At 30.9% G+C, this 22,708-nt stretch overlaps 4 protein-coding genes across 4 annotated transcripts; all 4 read right to left on the bottom strand.

Annotated features, from left to right (window-relative positions):
• Nucleotides 1–353: 353 nt before the first annotated feature.
• On the bottom strand, nucleotides 354–2,693 carry LOC113513480 (carboxypeptidase Q-like). The gene is made up of 3 exons (XM_026897472.3): nucleotides 2,445–2,693; nucleotides 1,567–1,696; nucleotides 354–1,483 (listed from the first exon to the last, which is right to left on the bottom strand). The coding sequence occupies exons 1-3, from the start codon at nucleotides 2,645–2,647 to the stop codon at nucleotides 392–394; spliced, it is 1,425 nt and encodes a 474-aa protein (XP_026753273.2). The 5' UTR covers nucleotides 2,648–2,693; the 3' UTR covers nucleotides 354–391.
• Nucleotides 2,694–3,280: 587 nt separating this feature from the next.
• Nucleotides 3,281–8,664, bottom strand: LOC113510567 (carboxypeptidase Q-like). The gene is made up of 3 exons (XM_031907536.2): nucleotides 8,428–8,664; nucleotides 6,592–6,721; nucleotides 3,281–6,502 (listed from the first exon to the last, which is right to left on the bottom strand). Exons 1-3 carry the CDS (start codon nucleotides 8,628–8,630, stop codon nucleotides 5,411–5,413), a joined length of 1,425 nt encoding a protein of 474 aa, XP_031763396.1. The 5' UTR covers nucleotides 8,631–8,664; the 3' UTR covers nucleotides 3,281–5,410.
• Nucleotides 8,665–11,182: 2,518 nt separating this feature from the next.
• Nucleotides 11,183–13,561, bottom strand: LOC113520152 (carboxypeptidase Q-like). Its single transcript, XM_026905413.3, has 3 exons — nucleotides 13,317–13,561; nucleotides 12,501–12,630; nucleotides 11,183–12,419 (listed from the first exon to the last, which is right to left on the bottom strand). The coding sequence occupies exons 1-3, from the start codon at nucleotides 13,517–13,519 to the stop codon at nucleotides 11,328–11,330; spliced, it is 1,425 nt and encodes a 474-aa protein (XP_026761214.1). The 5' UTR covers nucleotides 13,520–13,561; the 3' UTR covers nucleotides 11,183–11,327.
• Nucleotides 13,562–14,247: 686 nt separating this feature from the next.
• LOC113520153 (carboxypeptidase Q-like) lies at nucleotides 14,248–19,287 on the bottom strand. The gene is made up of 3 exons (XM_026905414.3): nucleotides 18,957–19,287; nucleotides 17,798–17,927; nucleotides 14,248–16,468 (listed from the first exon to the last, which is right to left on the bottom strand). The coding sequence occupies exons 1-3, from the start codon at nucleotides 19,163–19,165 to the stop codon at nucleotides 15,377–15,379; spliced, it is 1,431 nt and encodes a 476-aa protein (XP_026761215.2). The 5' UTR covers nucleotides 19,166–19,287; the 3' UTR covers nucleotides 14,248–15,376.
• Nucleotides 19,288–22,708: the final 3,421 nt, after the last annotated feature.

Below are 22,708 nucleotides of genomic sequence, written 5' to 3'. Positions count from 1 at the left end.
TAAGATTAGTTATAAAAAAAAAACAATTATTTAATTATAAGGACATTTGCAATAAATATTCTATAAGAATTTCATAAGGTTTTTTTTAAAAAATATGTTAAAGTTAATCTGAAATTTAAAATTAATTCTATATTGCAATAAAACGTAGATTATTTAACTTTAGAATTGGCAGTAATTAAAAATTTTGGGCATCCTTCTAAAATATTAAATTAAATTACTAACGCTTTGTCTTCTTAGTCTCATAGGAAGCAATACAAGAATAATCAAATAAAAAGTTAATGACAAGCAATATAACTTGAAGAAAAGCAAAGAATTGGAAGTAATACTCAAGTATAACATACAAATAACTTAAATCTTCAATAATAATTTTATTATAAATATGAAAGAATATTTATCGCGGTATGTCGACGGAAATATCGGCAATTATGTAAGCAACCGCCGTCCAAAATGCAGCCCCTAAATCAAGTTCATGTTCATCCTCTACATTCATAGTATCGCCTTCAGTGTGGTGAAACCAAAAATATCTTGCATTGTCATTGTGAAGGCCAGCTCCTGGAATACCAGTATTTGTAATAACATCTATATCAGGACCCGCGCTATTAGATTCTACTAAAGTAGAAGCATTAATCGATTCAAATAATTTCAAAATTTCAGCAATGATACATCGGGCTTCTTGGTTGGCTGCTACTGACAAGCCAAGAGGAGCAAATGTACCCACGTCAGATTCCATAATGAAATTTATATTGTGATTTTCATCTCGATGTTTTTCTTCATAAGCATAGGCGCCAACCAATCCCACTTCTTCTGCTGTCCAAAATATTGAGCGAATAGTTCTTCTTGGTTGTAAATTTAATCGTTTGAGAATTACAGGAGCCGCCCAACTAATAAATACTCCGCCACCGTCATCCATAGCCCCCTGACCAACATCCCAACTGTCAATATGGCCTGATACTATTACAAGGCTCTCAGGATTCTCTCTTCCTTTCAAATCAACAATAGTATTTCTTGATATTTTAGTATCATAGGAAGATGACATTTCGATTTTTAGAATGACTTTTTCTCCTCGAGCAGTTATTCTTCTAATTAAATCTGCATCTTCTAGTGTTATAGCAGCTGTTGGTATTTGAGTTACATTTTCGCCATATGTTTGTGCACCAGTATGAGGCGAATTAATAGAAAATGGTCCAAGAGAACGTACTAATGAGGCTACAGCGCCTTTAGCTGCGGCTCTAGTTGCACCTTGTGTCCGATATGGTGTAGTTGCTCCGTATGAAGTATACATTGGATTATATAAAACAATTTTACCCTTGATATCCTCTTCCTGACTATTTTCTAATTCAGCAAAATCACTTATAACTACCACTTCAGCGGTTATACCTTCAGGAGGTGTACTCACACTAGTACCCAGTCCTAATACAGATAAATTTTTAACTCTTGGTTGCAACATAGTAATACTTTCTTCTCCTCTAGTCCAATGCGGTACCTTGAAATAAAAAAATATATACTTAATTTTCTATAAAAACGTTAACTTCACTTCATATAATATAATAAAATTACACGACTTACCTCTAACTCCTCTGTAATAACATCGTTTAAACCTTCCGCACGTGTTATATCAATGATATAATCAATAGAATTTTCAAGAGCTTCAGATCCAGATGGACGGGCACCAAATTTGTCCACAAACTTAGCCAATCTAAAAATTAAAAACGGATCTTAAAGGAATTTATAGGCATCAAAAATAATATAAAGTAATTTAATCCCAATTTTTCGGTCATTTGTACAATCTGTCCTGACTGATCTGCGCACTGAACACTAAAGAGGAATATCTCTAAATTCCCATGAGAACCAGAGATAATGTATAGGCGTGGGCGAAACTGCAGGTAATATTATCACAACGTTATTCTATAACATTGTAGTCTTATATCACCTATATTGTGAGAAATTGCTAGTTGCAACATAAATTTAAATTTGACGTCATATACAACGTGAAACATTAATTTTACTACATAACAGGCTGTAAATAATAATATAATTTAATTTCTTTCATGCATAAATTACTAGCTATACTTCGCGCCTTTTCTCGCATAAATGAGGGTAAATGTTAATCCAGAAAATGGTATATTCGTGTACGAAATTTTTATTAGTATGATTGAGTAACAAACATATAAATATCCAAACATCTTCAGAAAACTTCACATTTGTAATATTTAGTAATATTCCACAGAAACGCATTACTGATTATTGAGATGATAATTATTCTATTAGGTTATCGTATCCTATCTTCAAAGTGTAACAAAATTCCACAATTTTGCTACTTTGACTATCTAACATTTAATTCAGAATCATTATACATAGTAACAAAAAAATCACAAAATAAAGATAAAAAAAAATCACTATTACAATTACATTACAATACGCAATTGTATTAAATTGTTACTCACTCGTCGTACGTTTTTCCCTTAAAATCTCCTTCTATAACATATCTCAATATTTCGTCCCTTACATTTTCATAGGATCCAATTTCTCTTATCAGATCGTCCCCCAATATTTCTCTACATGTATCAGACTGTTTTTCTATAACTTTTGCTTGGTTAAAACTTATAATTAGGAGTATTTTTAACAGGCAAATGTAGTAGATATTCATTATTGCTGTTTTCCCATGGACTGAGATCTAACGATATCGCTTTTCACTTTTAACACGGCAAAATTATCTTATCACATAGAAGATTGTCAGCTCTCGAAAATGTCTGTAACGATTTATACACATAACATGTGATCGATTCTGAAAATGATGTTTTGCATTCACTATAGAAATATTATCAATTTATAATCACGTCACGTATTGCGCAATAGTAACTGTATGAATGTTTATGTTTTAAGTATTTCGTTTTCAATAGTTGCAAGTATATCTTATAAACTAAACAAATCACAGAAAAAGTAACTTTAACATAAAAAAGGGCATTCTTTTTTTTCTAAAGTAAATAGAATCGACATCTGTCTAAGCTGAATCATGTGGAGTTTTTTTCCCTTTATTTCCTTTATTAACAGAAATTATTTCACTGAAAAATGTTATATACGTAAATATATAATATTAGCTTTTACCCACTACTTCGTCTGCGTAACTGTTTATGTACTGTATGTTTACTGACCAAAATAAAAAAATTGCCTATATTCTTCTTCTTCCCGTATACTACGTACTCATATATTCTTATAGCAAATTAGAAAGTGATTGGTTAAACCATTAAGGCACTTTAAGGTGGCAAACAAAAAAACTCGCTTTCATATTTATAATATTAATTATTTAATTATTATATATTAATAATAAGGATAATAATATATGTTTAATGTCATATACTATATGTCTGTTTTTATTGGATATTTTAAATTAAAACAAAATTAAATTGTCATATCATCGAAATTAAATATACTAATATTAATGAAAACAGTTCTTAAATTTTATTCCTGAACGATAAACACAATACCCTAAGATATTGTATCATAAAAGAATTTTCCCAACATTATATGCTCAAATAGCTGTTTTCCTAGAAAGCTAAAACTTTTATTTCAATCGCCTCGTAACGATAACATAATTTAAGGCCGTTATCGAAAGGTGGATCGCATGTGGTGCTTAGTGAAAATTTTCCTCTATTCTGGCTGTCGCATAGCAGATATCTTTATAATATTTCCGATCGCGTTTATCGCTTCCAAGGGCAGCAATCCCGAAAGAGAATGAACCGTAGATAAAGGGTTCACACTTTATGATTTCAATTTTCCGCCCAGTTTTTTTTTTTTTGCTCTTAGAAAATACTTTTAACACTATTTATTATTATTATTAAATAACGAGCTTTTGCCAGGCAAAAAACCCTGTGACACTACGAAGTTTCCATGATCTTTAATGCTCACACTTTTTTTAAGTTCGCTGCTAATTTCTATCAGTGATAGGAATTTTAAGATGTTTTTATAGCGATGTTTTTTATCTCTTCAGGATATAAAATGTATTTTCCAAAGGAGATATATCGTTTATGTACAGCCACAAATTAAGTGTGCCACAAATTAAATAAAGTAAGGCGCTTCTTCCACACTGTGACAAGATTTGCAAACACTTTTTGGTCATAAGCCCAGTTGGGTCATGTGTTTGTTTAGTTTACAGTATCTTGGATATATAAATATGTGTGTATTAAAAAGGACTCTCATTGGTGAGATACAGAAACACATATTATTATGTAATACACACTTATACTTTTATTCAAAAATTTCTTACTTTTAATCATTAGAATTAATTTATTAGAATAATTTTCTAAAAACCTCTTAATTAGGGCTATCGAGTTATTTAATCTTGGCAACAAGAGCCAGCTATTATGTGCTACTTCTAAGATTTCAAGCTGTCTGAGCGTTAGGCTTCAAGGTATGTCACAGTAAGGTTCTGATCCTATTTGGATATTCTTTGCCCCTTCCTTTGCTAATTGGTCAGCTGTTTCATTTCTATGAATGTTTGAGTGACCAGGAATCCATCTCAAGATAATGTTATTTCTGCTACCCAAGTTATTTAATAGCATTATGCAGTTGTTCGTAAATTTTTATTTAATTTCGTATAAGACAAGTGTAAGTAATGCTGCTGGACTATCCGAGTAAATAAATATATTATAATTCATGTACTTAAAACTAAAAACTTTTTTATCACTAGCGAAATCTACAGTACCTTATGAATTCTAACCAATATTAATCAATTTTAAACATATGTCTGAATTGTATAATTCTACTTGATTTATTTATCTATACACTGCACTAAAATAATAAAGTATTTTATTGGTTTAAATTATAGTGCAATTATGAATTTATATTGTTAAGGTAAAAGAAGTCTAAATTTTTTTCTTTACATTTCATGCATAATGTAGAATAATGCTTTCTTTAATGATTTCGTATCATTTTCGATACGAAACTTAATTATAATACATAAATAAGTCTTATAATAAGAATACAATTTTACGATTATTTCTGGACAAAAAAGCACAAATTTGTTATATTTTAACAATTTTGTTTTATTATTACCATATAACAAAATCACTAAATAGATAATATGTCGTTATAGTAGTTTTAGTACATTCATGACCACAATGATGTGTTCTCCGATGTTCTAGGTGCTATCCATATTTATAGGTGAAAAAATACCATTTGTTATCAGGTACATATCATTCCAAATTATATGAAAAATTAATAATTTAGATGAAGGTGCGATATTTTTATTCACTGACTTTTGTTCTAATCAAGTATGTTATTATTTTATTTAAAAAAATAATGGCATTTTCTATTACACACCAATAGCATTATTTATTACAGAATATGTGTAGATATTATAGAACAATAATTATACAATTAATAGTAATTGTTTACTGTTTTATACAAATAATTATCGAGGAATATCGACAGAAATATCAGCAATTATGTAGGCAACTGTTGTCCAAAAAGCTGATCCTAAATCAAGTTCTCGTTCATCCTCTACATTCATTGTATCTCCTGCGGTGTGATGGAACCAAAAATATCTTTCATTATCATTATGAAGACTAGCCCCTGGAATGCCAGTTCTGGTAATAACAGCTATATCTGAACCTGGACTATCATCTTCTACCAAAGTAGTAGCATTAATCGATTCAAATAATTTCAAAATTTCTGCAATAATACATCGGGCTTCCTGGTTCCCTGCTACTGCCAAGCCAAGAGGAGCAAATGTACCCTCATCAGATTCCATTATGAAATTGATATTATGATTTTCATCTCGATGTTTTTCCTCATAAGCATAAGCACCAATCAAGCCAAATTCCTCTGCTGTCCAAAATATTGATCGTACCGTTCTTCTTGGTTGTAAATTTAAACGCTTTAAAATTACAGGAGCCGCCCAACTGACAAATAATCCGCCACCATCATCCATAGCTCCCTGACCAACATCCCAACTGTCAATATGGCCTGATACTATTACAAGGCTATCAGGATTCTCTCTTCCTTTCAGATCAACAATAGTATTTCTTGATATTTTAGTATCATAAGAAGACGACATTTCAATTTTCAAAATTACTTTTTCACCTCGATTTATTATTCGTCTAATTAAATCTGCATCTTCAAGCGTAATAGCTGCTGTTGGAATTTGTGTTACATTTTGACCATACGATTGTGAACCAGTATGTGGGGAATCGATAGAAAATGGTGCAATTGAGCGTACTAGTGATGCTACAGCGCCTTTAGCTGATGCTCTAGTGGCACTTTGTGAACGATATACAGAAGTTTCACCATATGTAGTATAAACAGGATCGAATATCACAATTTTACCCTTAATGTCTTCTTCCCGGCTATTTTCTAATTCAGCAAAATCAGTCACAATTACCACTTCTGCTGTTATACCTTCAGGTGGTGTACTCACACTACGGCCCAAACCTAATACTGATAAATTTTTAACTCGGGGTTGTAACATGGTTACTCTTTCTTCCCCTCTAGTCCAATGCGGTACCTTAAAATTTAAAAAGTAGTTTAATAACCTTTTTCACAATTAAAAGATTAAATTGCTTTTGCACAACTTATTAAAGTTATACTATATACCTCTAACTCTTCTGTAACAATATCATTTATATCTTCGGCACGAGTCAATTCAATCATGTAATCAATAGAATTCTCAAGTACTTCAGTACCAGATGGACGGGCACCAAACTTATCCACGAACTTAGCCAATCTAAAACATAAAAATTAAAAATTAAATGAATAATGACCACTACCAAAAGAATGTTTAAGCGCAAATTTCTTTCAGTAACCTGTGTAATTGCAACATAAATCTAAAGTCGACTCCAACTCGTTTAAAAACTTCTAACATTCGCCATATTTAAATGAAATGTATGCTATTAACGTAAAATATTTCTTTTGTACTAGAATGTTTTATAGGTATTTAATACATTTTCACTTTTTTCATAAATTGTTGTTATTTACTTTTGTTTGTAGTCAATCGCAGGACAAGTTATTTATACAATTGCTTATAACTTATTTAATTTGCTAATAAATATATAAATAGGAAATATAAGAAAATAAATAAATGAACAATAAATAAATTTACCAGAGGGAGACCTTGTACAAAAGTAATTTGCTTGAGCACCTTTGTCCCATTCGTGTTTCTACCGGGAAATTTCTTTTTTCAAATTGAATTTGCATAGCTGTGTTTCGGTTTGAAGGGTGGTGTAAGCGACGCACCTCGCACCTCGTAAATGTTATAATTGTAACCACTAGCGCCATCTGTTAGTATTTGATTGAATTAATGCCGGCGCGCATGCGCCGAACGTATGCCCTGTGGCACGTGTGTGCACGAGTTGTTAGTAGTTAGTTGTTGTTAGTTGTTTTGTGAATTGATTAAAAATAGTGTCTTGCCAGTGTCCGTTTCATTTTGATAACTACCAAAAAACATTTTCCAACAACGGTCTGTTACAGATAGGATATGGCAGTGAATTTACAGGGTGCAGAGGAATAATACCTGAGTCCTCAGGAATAGCAACGCATGGGGGGTATCATGAGCGAAACAGTATACTCTGTTTTTTTTAATGGATGATAATGGAATGGTAACCTCGCCTGCGCTATCAGTATACACTGGCGGGGCACCCGTGAGAAATGATAGATGAGCGTGAAAGCAGGCAACGTTAGCCCAGCGTGACGAATGCAACAAGTATTAGTCACAATGGTTTCCAGAGTGAACTACGTGGAACTTACGTCCCCTCAAATATACTCTAATATGTCCATGGTACTACTCATGTCTATAGACGACGGTTACCACTTTTCATCAAGTGAGACATCAGCTTGTTTTCCATTCTAAGCTGCATAAAAAAAATGCACGTTTGTAAATTATGAATCATTCAAATTACCTTTATTGTTTACATTAATCGTTGTAAGCAATAAAGATAGATCATTTGCATTTACTGAAATAACTATTACCACTTAACCATAATTATTTTTTTAAATACATCGTACCGGCCTTGACCGCGTAAATTGTAGTTATACGTATGAATTCTTCCACGTAACGCCTTATTGAAATAGACAACTATTTTATTAAGCTCAGACATGACCTGTCTCTGAAATTTGTTCTTTGTTCTTTCTTTTGTATACCAAATTTGATAGTGATTGGTTAAACCGTTAACTCACCAAAAGGTAATAAACAGACCAACTTGCATTCAGTTTACAACATTATAGTAAGGATTTCTCTATATAATTAAGCTATATCATACAATATATTAATGTCAATAACAGCGGTACACGGTAAAGCCGTAATGCTCCGTTCCGTTTGTAACATAACATTATATATTAAATAAATAAACAAAATATGTAAAAATAAAAGAAAAGAGTATTTATAATTAAAATTGTGTTACAATAAATTTATAAATTAATTTAATTATTACTCACTCATCATACGTTTTCCCCTTAAATTCTCCTTCAAGAACGTATCTAAATATTTCGTCTCTTACATTTCCATAAGAACTAATTTCTCTTATCAGTTCATCCCCCAATATTTGTTGGCATGTATCGGATTCTTGCTTTATAACATTAGCTTGACTAAGACTTAGAAAAAAAAGAATTTTCAGTACACATATGTTGTAGATATTCATTTTTGCTCCTCTTCTCAACTGTGATGAAGCGATATCGTTTTCTGCTTTTAATATATCAAAGTATCTTATCAAGCACGTAAAAGATTGTCAGCTGTCGAAAATGTCTATAAAAAGTTATCCACACGATATTTGATAAAAATGTAACACTCTCCGTCAGTACCGTTTCACAAGTCCCTAAGGGCGTGCGCAAACAAAGGACTTTTCGTGCGTAGAGGACAAAATTCCTCATTATGTCAGCGGACGACCTACATATATATACACGTTTGCGTTATGCAATTCAGTTCTGTGTTCTAAAGAAATTTTATTGCAATATATTAACTTTTCACACAAACGCTTATGACCATTACATACATTTTAAATGTTTTATATAATTTTGAAATGTTTTAATCGTCTATTAACTCACATTCACAAGATTTTTTTCACGACAAATATCTGGAAATACAATCCAAAATATATAAACCTACTTCAATTAAGTCAAGTTGATTAGATTCGTTAGAGGACCAAACTCAAAACTTCAATTACGCAAAGCAACATACCACTGTACCAGAGATGTCGTCAAATATATTTATTGGTATTATTATAATATCTTCTTTTGCATATACACTAGAAAGCCAACCCTGCTCGATGCAGATAGATAGAAAAACCTATACACCCTATGTTACTCACCGATAATATAACTTTCTACAGGTGACAATTTTTTTTAAAATCAATTGATTATTTTTAGGGTTTATTTATTGCAAACGAACAATCCATTTCCTCTTTATAATATTAGTATAAAAATATACACAAGCTTACTTCTATACTAGATATAATTAAAAGGGGTTTTTAGTAAATTCTTATTCTTGAACTCACAGTCAGTATAGAGTAAACTGCAGTATGGAGATATGTCATGGAAGCAGAAAACATTATGGGAATCCTAAATAGGCATGGAAAAAGGGCAAAAGAAAAATAAGATGGACGTTGTGTCTGTGTAAGGGAGACTTTGTACAAAAGTCGATTGCTTGAGTACCTCTGTCCCATTCGTGTTTCTACCGTGAAGCAGTTGTGTTTGCATGGCTGTGTTTCGGTTTCAAGGGTGGGATATGGCGTGAATTTACTGGATACGGAGGAATAACACCTGAGTCCTCAGGAATGGCAACGCATGGGGGGTATCATGGGCGAAACAGTATACTCTGTTATGTCCATGGTACTGCTCATGTCTATAGGCGACGGTTACCACTTTCCATCAGGTAGGCCGTCAGCTTGTTTGCCATTCTAAGTTGTATAAAAAAGAACTATTGTATACTCATGAAATATTAAAATAACTGAATCATTTAGTTATACTGGCACACATATGTATGAACATATGATACACATGGCTAGATGACCCAACTTATCTCAAAAAAATGTTTAATCAAGAAATACCTAACTCAGTGGCATCTACCTGTGTTGCAGTCATTTATGTAGCAACTACCTATATAGCACCCACCTGTCTGGTAGCAACCTGTCCGGCGCCTGCCTGTATAGCAACCGCCTATTTGGCAACCATGTGTCTGTAAACTACCAAATCTGGCAAGAATCTGTCTGCCACCTGCCTGTGTACCAACTAACCCACATTGAAGTATCTAATTGAAATGATGCTTATATATCAACTTCAGACTTTAAAGTGGATGTATCTACGCGAAATGAGCATGATTGATTGCGTCCTAACCTCTCAGCGATTTGATAAATATTTTCTTTGATAAGTAATATACACATTCCTATGCTTCTATCATCAATACTACTAGATAATATAATAACATAATGATAAAAATGATCGAGCGAAAATAACTTTAGCTACAAAACGGTTTGCATTGATTTGTTTTGTTTCGACATAAATTAAATAGTGTTTTATCATTTGCATTTGATTAAATTTTTAGTTAAGTACATTAAAATTATTTTATTTAAAATACTTTCTCTATTATAGTAATATAGTCATATTTTGTTTGTAATTCTCATAGATACAATCTATCTAAATAATCTTAATAATAGAAGTTGCAATACCAGTAACAAAAATGTTGCCAAACTGAATAACTAATTAAGAAGGTAATATTAAAGAGATGTTCAAAAGAAGAATCTTGAAGAAAAAATGGTCAAAGTATTACTTTTTATGATTCTAAAAATTTTTTTTTTTTTTTTGTATATATGATTTCCCCCTTTTTGGAGCAACTGACGCATGTGTTCTCTTCCAGTCAGGTCTATTCCAAGCTTTTATTTATTTTATTCTGTGATTTATTATTTGATCCTCCTATACGATATGGTGCCTAATGTTTCTTATATCTATCCCATGTAGTTATTTCTCGGTCTTCCCTTTCCTCATTAATATTTATACTGTTATAAATATTAATTACTTTTTAGAATTGTTATTATCATTTGCTCTTTGCTGACCTATTGTTTGAATTAACAATATTCTTTTTGCCTGCAAGCAATTAACGTATTACAATTATTATGTTGCTTGTAAGTAAAAATAATATTACCAATATATAACAATCTAATAAACGGCTTAGATGTATGAAGAAAACACCATTTATTAAGTTCTTGCAAATAATTTATTACTATCATTCTATAAGTCTATTTTATAAATCTAATCTATTATAAATAATGAAAGAATTTATTAATATTCAAAGGTAACTTAAATATTTAAGTGTCGTGAAAAATTATTCAATTAATAGGAATTTATTATCGAGGTATATCGAAAGAAATATCAGCAACTATATAGGCAACGGCAGTCCATAATGCAGTCCCAAGATCAAGATCACGCTCATCTTCTACATTCATAGTGTCTCCTTCGGTGTGATGGAACCAAAAATATCTTTCATTGTCATTATAAAGACTAGCTCCTGGAATACCATGTTTTGTAATAATAGCTATATCAGAACCCGGACTATCATCTTCTATTAAAGTAGTAGCATTAATCGATTCAAATAATTTCAAAATCTCTGCAATGATGCATCGAGCTTCCTGGTTACCTCCTACTGCTAAACCAAGAGGAGCAAATGTACCCTCATCAGACTCCATTATGAAATTTATATTCTGAAGTTCATCTAGATGTCTTTTCTCATAATCATAAGCTCCCACATAAGCAAATTCCTCTGCCGTCCAAAATATTGACCGTATTGTTCTTCTTGGTTGCAAATTTAAACGTTTGAGAATTACAGGAGCTGCCCAACTTATAAATAATCCGCCACCGTCATCCATGGCGCCTTGGCCAACATCCCAACTGTCAATATGACCTGATACTATTACGAGGCTATCCGGTTTCTCCGTTCCCTTGAGATCGACAATAGTATTTCTTGATATTTTAGTATCGAGAGAAGATGTCATTTCAATTTTTAAAATTACTTTTTCTCCTCGATCAATTATTCGTTTTATTAAATCTGTATCTTCAAGTGTTATAGCAGCTGTTGGAATTTGAGTTACATTTTCACCATATGTTTGTAAACCAGTATGTGGCGAATCAATAGAAAATGGTCCAACTGAACGAACCAATGAAGCTATAGCGCCTTTAGCTGATGCTCTAGTTGCACCTTGTGTCCTATATGCTACAGTATCACTATATGTTGTAAAAACAGGATTATAGATAACAATTTTTCCCCTAATGTCCTCTTCCTTACTACTTTCTAATTGAGCGAAATCATTTATTAATATTACTTCAGCAGTTATACCTTCCGGTGGTGTACTCACACTACGGCCCAGCCCTAATACTGCTAAATTTTTCACTCTCGGTTGTAACATGGTAATTCTTTCTTCTCCTCTAGTCCAGTGAGGAACCTTATAATTTAAAAAAATGAATTAATAACTTAATTTGCATTAAAAAAAATTTATATTGCACAACTAATTGAAATTATTTACCTCTAATTCTTCTGTTACAATATCATTTATATTTTCGGCACGTGTCAAGTCAATTATGTAATCGATAGAATTCTCAAGCACTTCTGTTCCTGATGGTCGGGCACCAAACTTATCCACAAACTTAGCCAATCTAAAAACAATAATAATAATTTTTATGTAAATTATTTATACTACCAAATAATTATGGAATGCTTCAAGCGTTAAATTGTTTCAGCTTAATTAAATAAATCTCTAAACCAAACTAAAACCTAAAAACTAGCTATGTGCAGCTGTATACATTGCAATGGGAAATCACAACATCAGCTGAGCTAGTTTCTATTACCTAATATGAGACGCTTCTTATATATAAAATTTCTGTATTTTCTGTCGTAACTACGCGTTTTTCTGGCAATAAATACTTTATATTCTATTCTAAAATAAAATTTGTGTAGTTTTCATAAATATTATAATAAAAACAGTATTTTTAACTAGCTATGTCCACTTATTACTTTTACTGCCAAACACATATAAGATAATAAACGAATTCTGATCTAGTTAATAAATTGGATCATTAATGAATTTATAAGTAACTGGCGATCCGCCCTGAATTACATGCCTAAGTCACTAAGAAGAATAGGTAGACGATCTCTAAATTTTATGAAAATAAAATACAATCCATGTTGTTGGTTGATACCTTAGTAAATATGAAAAAAAATTGGTTAAGTATTTTCTTTAATTTATCCATTAAAAACAATAAGTCAAATATTTTATCTTCATATTATTAGAATTAAATTAATTTAAACATAATAACTTAATAACTATTCAATGTTTACTCACTCGTCATACGTTTTCCCCTTAAAATCTCCTTCTGTGACATATCGTAATATTTCGTCCTTTACATTTTCATAAGACCAGATTTCCCTTATCACGTCATCCCCCAATATTTGTTGGCATGAATCGGCATTCTGTTTTATGACATTTGCTTGACTAAAACTTAAAATAAAGAGTATTTTCAATGCACAAACGTAATAGGTATTCATTATTACTCTTCTTGCATATACTGAGATGTACCAACATAATTTTGCATTTTTAAATCAAAAAAATATCTTATCAATTGCGTGAAAGATTATCAGCTGTCGAAAATGTCTATATTCATTTATCCAGACGATATTTGATAGACATGTAATACTCAGGGACCCTTGAAACTGTACTTTGAATGGACTACACGTCTTATCAAGTTGTAAAACTTTAGCGATTCTACGTAATAGCTTTTTACGTAAATATCAAGTCGGGAACTTCCTTTTTAATAGTCGCTATTTCATATATAATATATCTATATTACGGATTTTATTAGTCTGTAATAAAAGTAAACACAATTAATGATTTTAACCGACTTTTAAAAAAGGAAGTTCTATGTTCGAATGTATTTAATTTTATATATGCTCACCGATATAATCTCAACTGCCGTGTGGTCTCAGTATAGAATAGACCACCCCTTCCTTTCCTGTGGGTGTCGTAAGAATCGACTAAGGGGAGGGCGGGGGATGGATAGCAGCGTCCCTCTTAAAACATCTCTAAGGCCTGCATTTTTTCAATCCGCCTGCCAAGCGTGGCAACTACTGGCAAAACCTCCCAAGTTCAGCAGTGGACAGTTAAAAACTGATATGATGATGTTGATGATATGATTTTAAACAAGGTGAAGCTTGTACAATCAATACTAGATAACTGATAAAAATATTTATGTTTTTCATAATTAAAATATATTAAATTAATATGGATAGTCATGTTATATATTTTTGAACTGTATGGGATCCAAACCTGCGACCATCTGAAAGTAAAGTTGTGGAAGCAATTACACCATCAATGTTACCATTATTTTTAAGCATATTGAGTGTCATGATATTTTTTAATAACATGGATATATCATACAGTACATAACTACATACCTACGTAGTATAGATTCAGTTTCATATGCCGCTTGGTCCGGTATTTTATAATACAAAACAAAAAAGTTTCATAACTAGTTAATTTGTTCCATTGTCCGACTTTAAACAATTAAATTTGTAACGCTATTGTAGTTGAATGTACGGGAAAGAACTAAACTAACCGGCGAAACGGGTTAAGTATTTATTATAACACCTTTTTTGTGAAAGAGTATGTTACAAGTATTTTTCTAATAATACCTGTTGTAGCTGTTTAGTGAACCAAACTAGAAATCACAATATATTTGCATCTTGGTCTTAATCGAAGAAAAATTAGAACATTTATTTATGTTACACTATTTTTAACCGCAATCACGTGACCAAGAATTTTCATTCAAATCTCGTCAGCTGTTTAAACCAGACTAACGAATATCCAAACATTTCCAGTATGTGGAACGTCAATAGCGTAATTGTGATTGATGTTATTTATCTCATGAAAAATATAAAATGTAAAAAATTCCTAGTAAAAACACCTAGTAAAAGAACTTTGACTAGCAATAATTAGGTATTATGTAATTAGGTATATTGGCAATGTAACCAGTTATAATGTGTTCACTTGATCACTAAAAATTCACTTCTTGTTTTATCCATAATGAAGTTACAAGGGGATCAATAGTGCCGTGACTCGCTTCGGAACACAGTACGGGTGTGTACTGATTTGGCTACATTATTCAATAATAACCTTTATGATTTATAAAATAATGAAATAAATTATAAATTTATGTACTTATATGCAATCATATTACATTTCACGAATTATTTTACTCTATAAAACAAGTAATACTTTGTTACATACATATTTAGTGATATGTATTTCATTTAATTTAATTAATGAAATTATTCTAATTATACATTGGATATTACTAAGATTAAAAACTATAGATTAATAAATATTATTTTATAGGTGTACAAAAATCATCGAGGTATATCGACAGAAATATCTGCTATTATGTAAGCAACTGCAGTCCAGAAAGCGGTTCCTTGATCAAGCTCCTGTTCATCTTCAACATTCATAGTGTCTCCTTCAGTATGATGAAACCAAAAATATTCCGAATTATCATTATATAGACTGGCTCCTGGAACTCCTTTACTTGTTATAACAGTTATATCAGAACCTGGGCTATCTTCTTCTATTAAAGTGGAAGCATTGATAGATTGGAATAATTTTAGAATTTCGGCAATAATGCACCGAGCTTCCTGATTACCCCCTACCGCCAAACCGAGAGGGGCAAATGTGCCTTCATCAGATTCCATTATAAAATTAATATTATTACTTTCGTTTCTATGTTGTTTTTCATAAGCATATGCACCAACTAATCCTACTTCTTCTGCAGTCCAAAATATTGTTCTTACAGTTCTTTTTGGACGTAAACTTAAACGTTGGAGAATTACTGGGACCGCCCAACTTATAAACAAACCACCTCCATCATCCATAGCGCCTTGACCAACATCCCAACTATCAATATGTCCTGAAACTATTACAAGACTGTCAGATCTTTCTCGACCTTTTAAATCAATTATAGTATTTCGTGATACTTTATCATCATAGGACGATGTCATTTCGAGTTTTAAAACAACCTTTTCTCCTCGTGTAATAATTCTTCTAATTAAATCAGCGTCTTCAAGTGTTATGGCAGCGGTTGGAATTTTTGTAACGTTTTTCTCATATGTTTGCATTCCAGTATGTGGTGAATTAATAGAAAATGGAGCAATAGAACGAACTAAAGAAGCAATAGCGCCTTTTGCTGCTGCTTTAGATGCTCCTTGAGATCTATATGCTACAGTTTTACCATACGTAATGAAAACAGGATCATACAAAACAATTTTTCCTTTGATATTATTTTCGCCAATATTTTCTAATTCAGTGAAATTTCTTATAACTATTACTTCAGCTGTAATTCCATCAGGTGGAGTGGATACACTCATTCCTAGTCCTAGCAGAGCAATATCTTTTACTCTTGGTTCAAGCATTGTTAGTTTCTCCTCTCCTCTCGACCAGTGAGGAACCTGTAATGTTTTATATTTTTGTTATAATATATTTGTTTTAATGTAAAAAAATTGTTTAATTTATACATTTTTAAGAAATTCAAAACTATGGAAATTCAATTAATTATAATTAAGTATAGTATATTTATTTGTAAAAAATATAAATAATACTTTAGAGTGACTTTATATAAATAATTGATATTCAATTATTTCATTACATGGATAGATAGATAATTTATTTGCATTACTTACAGCACGCAAATTACAATACAAACATATACATAATACACAGTAAAAAAGATAAAAGAATGAAAAACGAAAAAAACCAACAAACAAAAAAAACATTAGCAGTTGTCTTATATTTAATATTGTCATGATATAAAAAAAAACCGATCAGATGTAAACTTTTACGGCAAAGTTCCGTGTATAAATATGAGATAAAATTATCTCATATAGAAATATGTGTATTATGTTTGTTACTTGAAATAGACACCTAACAATCATCATTATTCATACTGCATTTTAGATTTTTTTTTTTGTAAAAATCTGGTAACCAGAGGGAGACTTTGTACAAACGTCGATTGCTTGGGTACCTCTGTCCCATTCGTGTTTCAACCGTGAAGCAGTTGTATTTGCATGGCTGTGTTTCGGTTTGAAGGGTAAAGAGATATGGCGTAAATTTACTGGGTACGGAGGAATAACATCTGAGTCCTCAGGAATGGCAACGCATGGAGGGTATCATGGGCGAAACAGTACAGTCTGTTATGTCCACGGTACTGCTCATGTCTATAGGCGACGGTTACCACTTTCCATCAGGTGGGCCGTCAGCTTGTTTGCCATTCTAAGTTGTATAAAAAAAAATATTTTGAAAGTATTTTGATAATTTCTTAAAACTGTGCTAGTTGGAAACATTATTTTATTTTTTCTGTAATATCTTTATAAACTGTTTTTCTCTGAATTTTTCCTCCCAAATTTCAGAAATAGGGGGAATGGTAATTGTCAAGTTTTCGATTACAACTCAAAAACTACACAGCATGAAAATAATTTAAAATTAAGTTTTAGAATGTACAAATCAATTCCTTTTATATAATCCTATTTGGTCTAGTGGGATCAATTTGAAATTTTGGACATCCTAAAAAAAAAATTTAAAAAAAATCTTTTGCAATATTTATAAACTTCAAATAGATAACATTTGTAGATGCGGTAATAAAGCAGATACAGATATACTACATACTTATATACTATGACAGACAGAAGAACGGTTTAACAAAGTCACCCTAAAGTTTTCACTTTATTATTTTGTTATGGAACCCTAATTAATATAAATAGGTAATCTAATTATTAAATTACCTTGACTTCTTCTGTTATTATATCCTTTATATCTTCCTCGCGGGTTAATTCGATCATGTAATCGATGGAATCCTCAAGAACCTGAGATCCTGAAGGGCGTGGACCAAACTTGTCCACAAATTTAGCCAATCTACAAAAAGTAAGTATATATTTTACGAAATATACCATAAATGACTACATATCCGAAAAAAAATACTTAATTGTATTGTTAGGAATGTTCATCGAAGGCCTTTGGTCATTTTACATAAGCAAACTTCGCCAATTTGTGCAATAGACTGTCAGTTTGCAAATTAAAAAGGCAAAAAAAAAAAAACAAAAATGAAGTTTATATAAACAGACTACTTGATTACTACAGTTTCCCGATAATATATTTATTATTATTATAATTAATATTATTAATAATAACAAATAACAAGGAACTTAGTTTACAGATAGATATTGTAATATACGTGTAAATAGATACACCATACATGATATGACAGAAAGAGTAGAACAATCATAGAACTAAGTAATGTTCATAAAACTGAAAACATCTCTTCGGAGTACTTAGCAGAAAAATTATAGCAATATTTAAAACATAGTATACTTTCAATTACACGAGTACGCCATTTGAATTGAGTAACTATAAACATTTCAAATAAACTATATAAGCCTCCATACCCATTTTGAAAGACATAGGTTTGTTAACCTATGTCTTCCAGAGGAGAAGGGATTGTTAATAACGCGGACTACCAGTCCTATTGCTGTCAGGTCGACCTCCACGTGGTCCCCTAGAAACCATCATACTGAATTCCAGGAGTATTCATTACGATGGCCTAACTGACCTGCCTTTCCATTCTCACCTATCATCACTGGTGCCCTGCCACCGTTTGCCACTAATGCAAGCGGGGCTACCATTCTATTATTATCCAATAAAAAAACCATTTTTCATAAACTTAATTATGTATTAGTATACAATATTCTAATAGTAGTAATTTAAATAATAGTAGGTATATATCTACCGATACTAGATAATACAATCTGCGTACAAAACTACAAATATCTAAACCCAATAGTCCTGTGCGTTGATAAATTAGTTGCGAAATTTTGCTTTATATTAGCTGAAACCATACTACAGAAATGTATTATATCATTTTGATTAATTTCATACAGTACTTACTCATTGTAGGTCTTCCCTTTGAATGGTCCGGTCACGGCGTAATCTATTATGTCCTTCACAACGGTATCGTATGAAGCAATCTCCTCTGCCAAGTTACCGAGATCACAAGACTTTAATTCCGAATAAGTTTTCCTCTTCTTTGGAGCACCATAAACTTCACCACTGAGTATTAGTAAACAAGTGACTGATAGTAATATCATCTGAATCATTTCTATTTATAAATTGTTGTCTAAATATACCTAAATACGACTACTCTCACTAGACAGCGATAAGGGACTACATAATGAACATCTATGGTCGACTGACTGGCCATTGAACATGTAAACGTACGTACATTGTAAGGTACGTAGATCAATGTAATAGAGCTATCACACTGGTTCTATATTCGTCCTAATACATCTCATACTGTTACGTATAATATTATTCGATTGTCCTAAATTATATCATTTACTTATCTCAAGCTACACATATTTGTACTAATGAATAAATAAATAAAATAAATAAATAAATAAAAATATTTTTTTATTTAGGTAAACTTCATTATAAGCATTTTCAATATTCATTTTTTTAAGTCATTTCAGTTCGTAATACAGTTCCAACTAAGAAAAACAAGCATGAAACTCAATTGTTGCTATATTCAAACAAAAATTGAGTTTGCAATAAAAATATAAATGAATACAATTACTGTCACAAACTTTATAGTAATAAAAACTATCGTAGTATTCTTCAACAGACCACTCTTTACAAAAAAAACTCCTGTTCTCGATTATAACGAATAAGCCTGCTATAGTTGTGTTCAAGAATATTCAAGTGAGCTCAACGACCCATCCACCATGCCGGCCGCCTCTCGTCTGGATAAATTAAATTAAATGATTACTCGTGACTTACTTCAAGATATATCTATAATAAATTGGATATGATAATTAATATGAGTGGGTATATTAATTAAAACAAAATTAGAATGTCATATATGATTGTATAGTTGATTCAATTACGAGTAATTTATATACATTTTAAAAGTATTAACGTAATGTAATTCGTTGTGAACACATCCCCACGTCGAGTACCTAAAATGATTTGTGTAATTAACAATAAGTAAAGGTCAAGAAGTTCAATTATATTATAGTTTTGGTTAGATATTATGCACATGTATGAGTGCTTACATACATCTATTTCTGAACACTAATAGACTATTCGTTTATTAATCAAGACAAAACTACGATACAATGTAATAGGATGATGATCCTTTTCAAAAGAAAAAAGATCGATTTTTAAATCGATTCAAATTAAATCTGATAATTGATTTTTGATAATCGATTTTCCGAATTAGTGTCTTTAATATAAATCTTTCTTCTTTTAATCCAATTGTCGAATCAAAATCATTTTTAATAATGTTTTTTATACCTATATATTCAAATATCTGATATAAAAAAGACATTAATACCACAAAATTGGTAATAATAAATTTACATGTATTTAGGTATATTCAAGTAATTGTAAATAATTTTATAGCCCCTACCAATACACAAAAAATCGAATCTAGATTTTCAAAGGTAATATCCGTATCTGTATACTTATTTGTCACTTCCGTGGTATAATATATCGAATTAAAAATCCATTTTTTTATCAAAGAAATCAATTCTTCGATTAATCAATATTAGATCGCCATTCCTACAAAATAGCACTAGAAACATTTTAGACGCCTTTTCTTCAAACGCACAATATAACTTTATATAAATAGTACCACTACATTAAACAATTACTTTCTCGTTTTACACAATCATGTTGCCTTCATTACTCAAACGTAATCAAGACCAAACGCTTAATTAATATACTAAGTCACAATAAACAGCCCTAACGGAATGCCGTGCAATATTTTAATAAACAAACACACACAAAAAAATCTTATTCTTCTTCCTTAAACATTGATAAAAATGTCAATGAAATAAAAAATTTGTATTACTTCAATATTATTATTAAAATTTCAACATCTTAAAAAATGCTTTCCTTGATAGAGTGTTCTGAAAACAAAACAAAAAAAAAAAACAAAATCAATACATGCATTTAAATTTTTTAAATTTCATGCTTATGTTCTTGACATTACAGTACATAAATTATAAATATACATCTATAAATCAAATAAATTATATTCTTTATGCAAGATATAAAGAGAGATAATACTATAATCTCTTATACGACCACATTTTTCCAATATACTGAATCCAACATAAAATCCACCTAAAAATAAATGTTACCACAAAATTTAAATTTCAATAAAACATAAAACGGTTTTAAATTACATAATATTAATACCTACAGTGACCACACAATGCTCTCTGCTGTCGTATTGAATGACAAGTACTTATTTGAATAGTGCACATCCGGCGATGGCGAACATTCGTACAATTTACGTTCGCATTGCATTTTGCTTTATTGCTTTAAAATATAATAGCATATGCAGATTCAACAAGAGCGTTATGAGGATCTTATTTATTTTACCTGAAACCGAAGAAAAGTCGTGTATTTTAAATGTACATATATTTAAAATACATAACTTTTTATGATCCATTATTTTCCAGATATTTAGCGCACTACAAATATCTGCGCTAAATATCTGCAGCATAAGAAATAAATTGATATTATGTACACAAAAAAAAATTATAAAAGTAGTCATAGACAATACGCAAAATTGAGGGGAAAGGGATTGTTAGTGGAGACTAAGAACCCCATTGCTAGCAATATACCCAACCAGGTCGACCTCCTCGCAGTTCCCCCTGGAGACTATCATAGTAAATTCCTGATGAATTCTTCATGATGGGCTAACTGGCCTGTTTTCATTCTCATCTATCACCCTTCACTGGTGCTCCGCCAGCGTATCCCGTTAGCGCAGGCAGGGTTACCATTACATTTTCACCCATAAAAAATACACAAAATTCTTATAATTAGTTATAAACATTACGTACATATATTTTTAATTATTATATGTATTAAAATAATATTAAAATAGTGAATAATAATATTTTTCTTCACACTAGTACATATATTATATTTAACATCAGCGGTCCAGCCCGGCTTCGAAAGGAATTTCAAAATACGAATTCTCAAAAATATTATTAATAAAAAAAATCAAATCTTTTCTCTTTATGATATTAGTATAGATAAGATATACAAAATATTTTCCTTTATTTGCATTTACAATTTATTTTCTAATATAGATTAATGTACATAAATATTCCTTAATACATAAATAAAAATATAAAATTTTATTGCATTAAACATTTGATCACATAATCAAGTACCATCTATAGCCACTATCTCCCGAACCTTTTCCCTATTTCTACGTGACCGAGTCCTAGAATTTACTTAACAACTTCGAGTAGATACGTGTAAAGTACTTTCTTTCACGACCTCCGAACTTCATTTTAGCAAAATAAAAATATTCTATAATATTCTTTTACAAAATTTACTAGCAAGCTAATCTAATCACTACTTGAAAATCTAATGATTGTACCTTAATATAAAAAATTAAATAAACTACAGCTTAAATTGCTTCTTTCTTTATTACTAAAATTTTTAAAATAACTTAATTAATTTGTAATTTTTTTATATTTAAATTTATTTTGCATTTAAATTTTTAGTGGCAAGCAAGTTAATGAACTAAAATGTAATATTATTTTGCTTACCTATACAAATACAGGTACCTAGAATACCGTATATACCGAATACTTTAATAGTACGCTAACCATGGTATT

Source organism: Galleria mellonella, unplaced genomic scaffold, assembly GCF_026898425.1.
Source record: "Galleria mellonella isolate WM207_F2 unplaced genomic scaffold, CSIRO_AGI_GalMel_v1 utg300, whole genome shotgun sequence".
In the NCBI taxonomy this organism is placed as follows: domain Eukaryota; kingdom Metazoa; phylum Arthropoda; class Insecta; order Lepidoptera; family Pyralidae; genus Galleria; species Galleria mellonella.
This window is presented reverse-complemented; position numbering and strand designations above follow the sequence as displayed.

Excerpts from the sequence above, each read along its gene's own strand:
- LOC113513480 (XM_026897472.3), bottom strand. The coding sequence starts at position 2,647 with ATGAATATCTACTACATTTGCCTGTTAAAAATACTCCTAATTATAAGT. Across the intron at positions 1,697-2,444 it reads AAGGGAAAAACGTACGACGA|ATTGGCTAAGTTTGTGGACA; the intron begins GTGAGTAACAAT and ends TTTAATTTTTAG. Across the intron at positions 1,484-1,566 it reads TTATTACAGAGGAGTTAGAG|GTACCGCATTGGACTAGAGG; the intron begins GTAAGTCGTGTA and ends TTTTATTTCAAG.
- LOC113510567 (XM_031907536.2), bottom strand. The coding sequence starts at position 8,630 with ATGAATATCTACAACATATGTGTACTGAAAATTCTTTTTTTTCTAAGT. Across the intron at positions 6,722-8,427 it reads AAGGGGAAAACGTATGATGA|ATTGGCTAAGTTCGTGGATA; the intron begins GTGAGTAATAAT and ends TTTATGTTTTAG. Across the intron at positions 6,503-6,591 it reads TTGTTACAGAAGAGTTAGAG|GTACCGCATTGGACTAGAGG; the intron begins GTATATAGTATA and ends TTAAATTTTAAG.
- LOC113520152 (XM_026905413.3), bottom strand. The coding sequence starts at position 13,519 with ATGAATACCTATTACGTTTGTGCATTGAAAATACTCTTTATTTTAAGT. Across the intron at positions 12,631-13,316 it reads AAGGGGAAAACGTATGACGA|ATTGGCTAAGTTTGTGGATA; the intron begins GTGAGTAAACAT and ends TATTGTTTTTAG. Across the intron at positions 12,420-12,500 it reads TTGTAACAGAAGAATTAGAG|GTTCCTCACTGGACTAGAGG; the intron begins GTAAATAATTTC and ends TTAAATTATAAG.
- LOC113520153 (XM_026905414.3), bottom strand. The coding sequence starts at position 19,165 with ATGATTCAGATGATATTACTATCAGTCACTTGTTTACTAATACTCAGT. Across the intron at positions 17,928-18,956 it reads AAAGGGAAGACCTACAATGA|ATTGGCTAAATTTGTGGACA; the intron begins GTAAGTACTGTA and ends TACTTTTTGTAG. Across the intron at positions 16,469-17,797 it reads TAATAACAGAAGAAGTCAAG|GTTCCTCACTGGTCGAGAGG; the intron begins GTAATTTAATAA and ends AAAACATTACAG.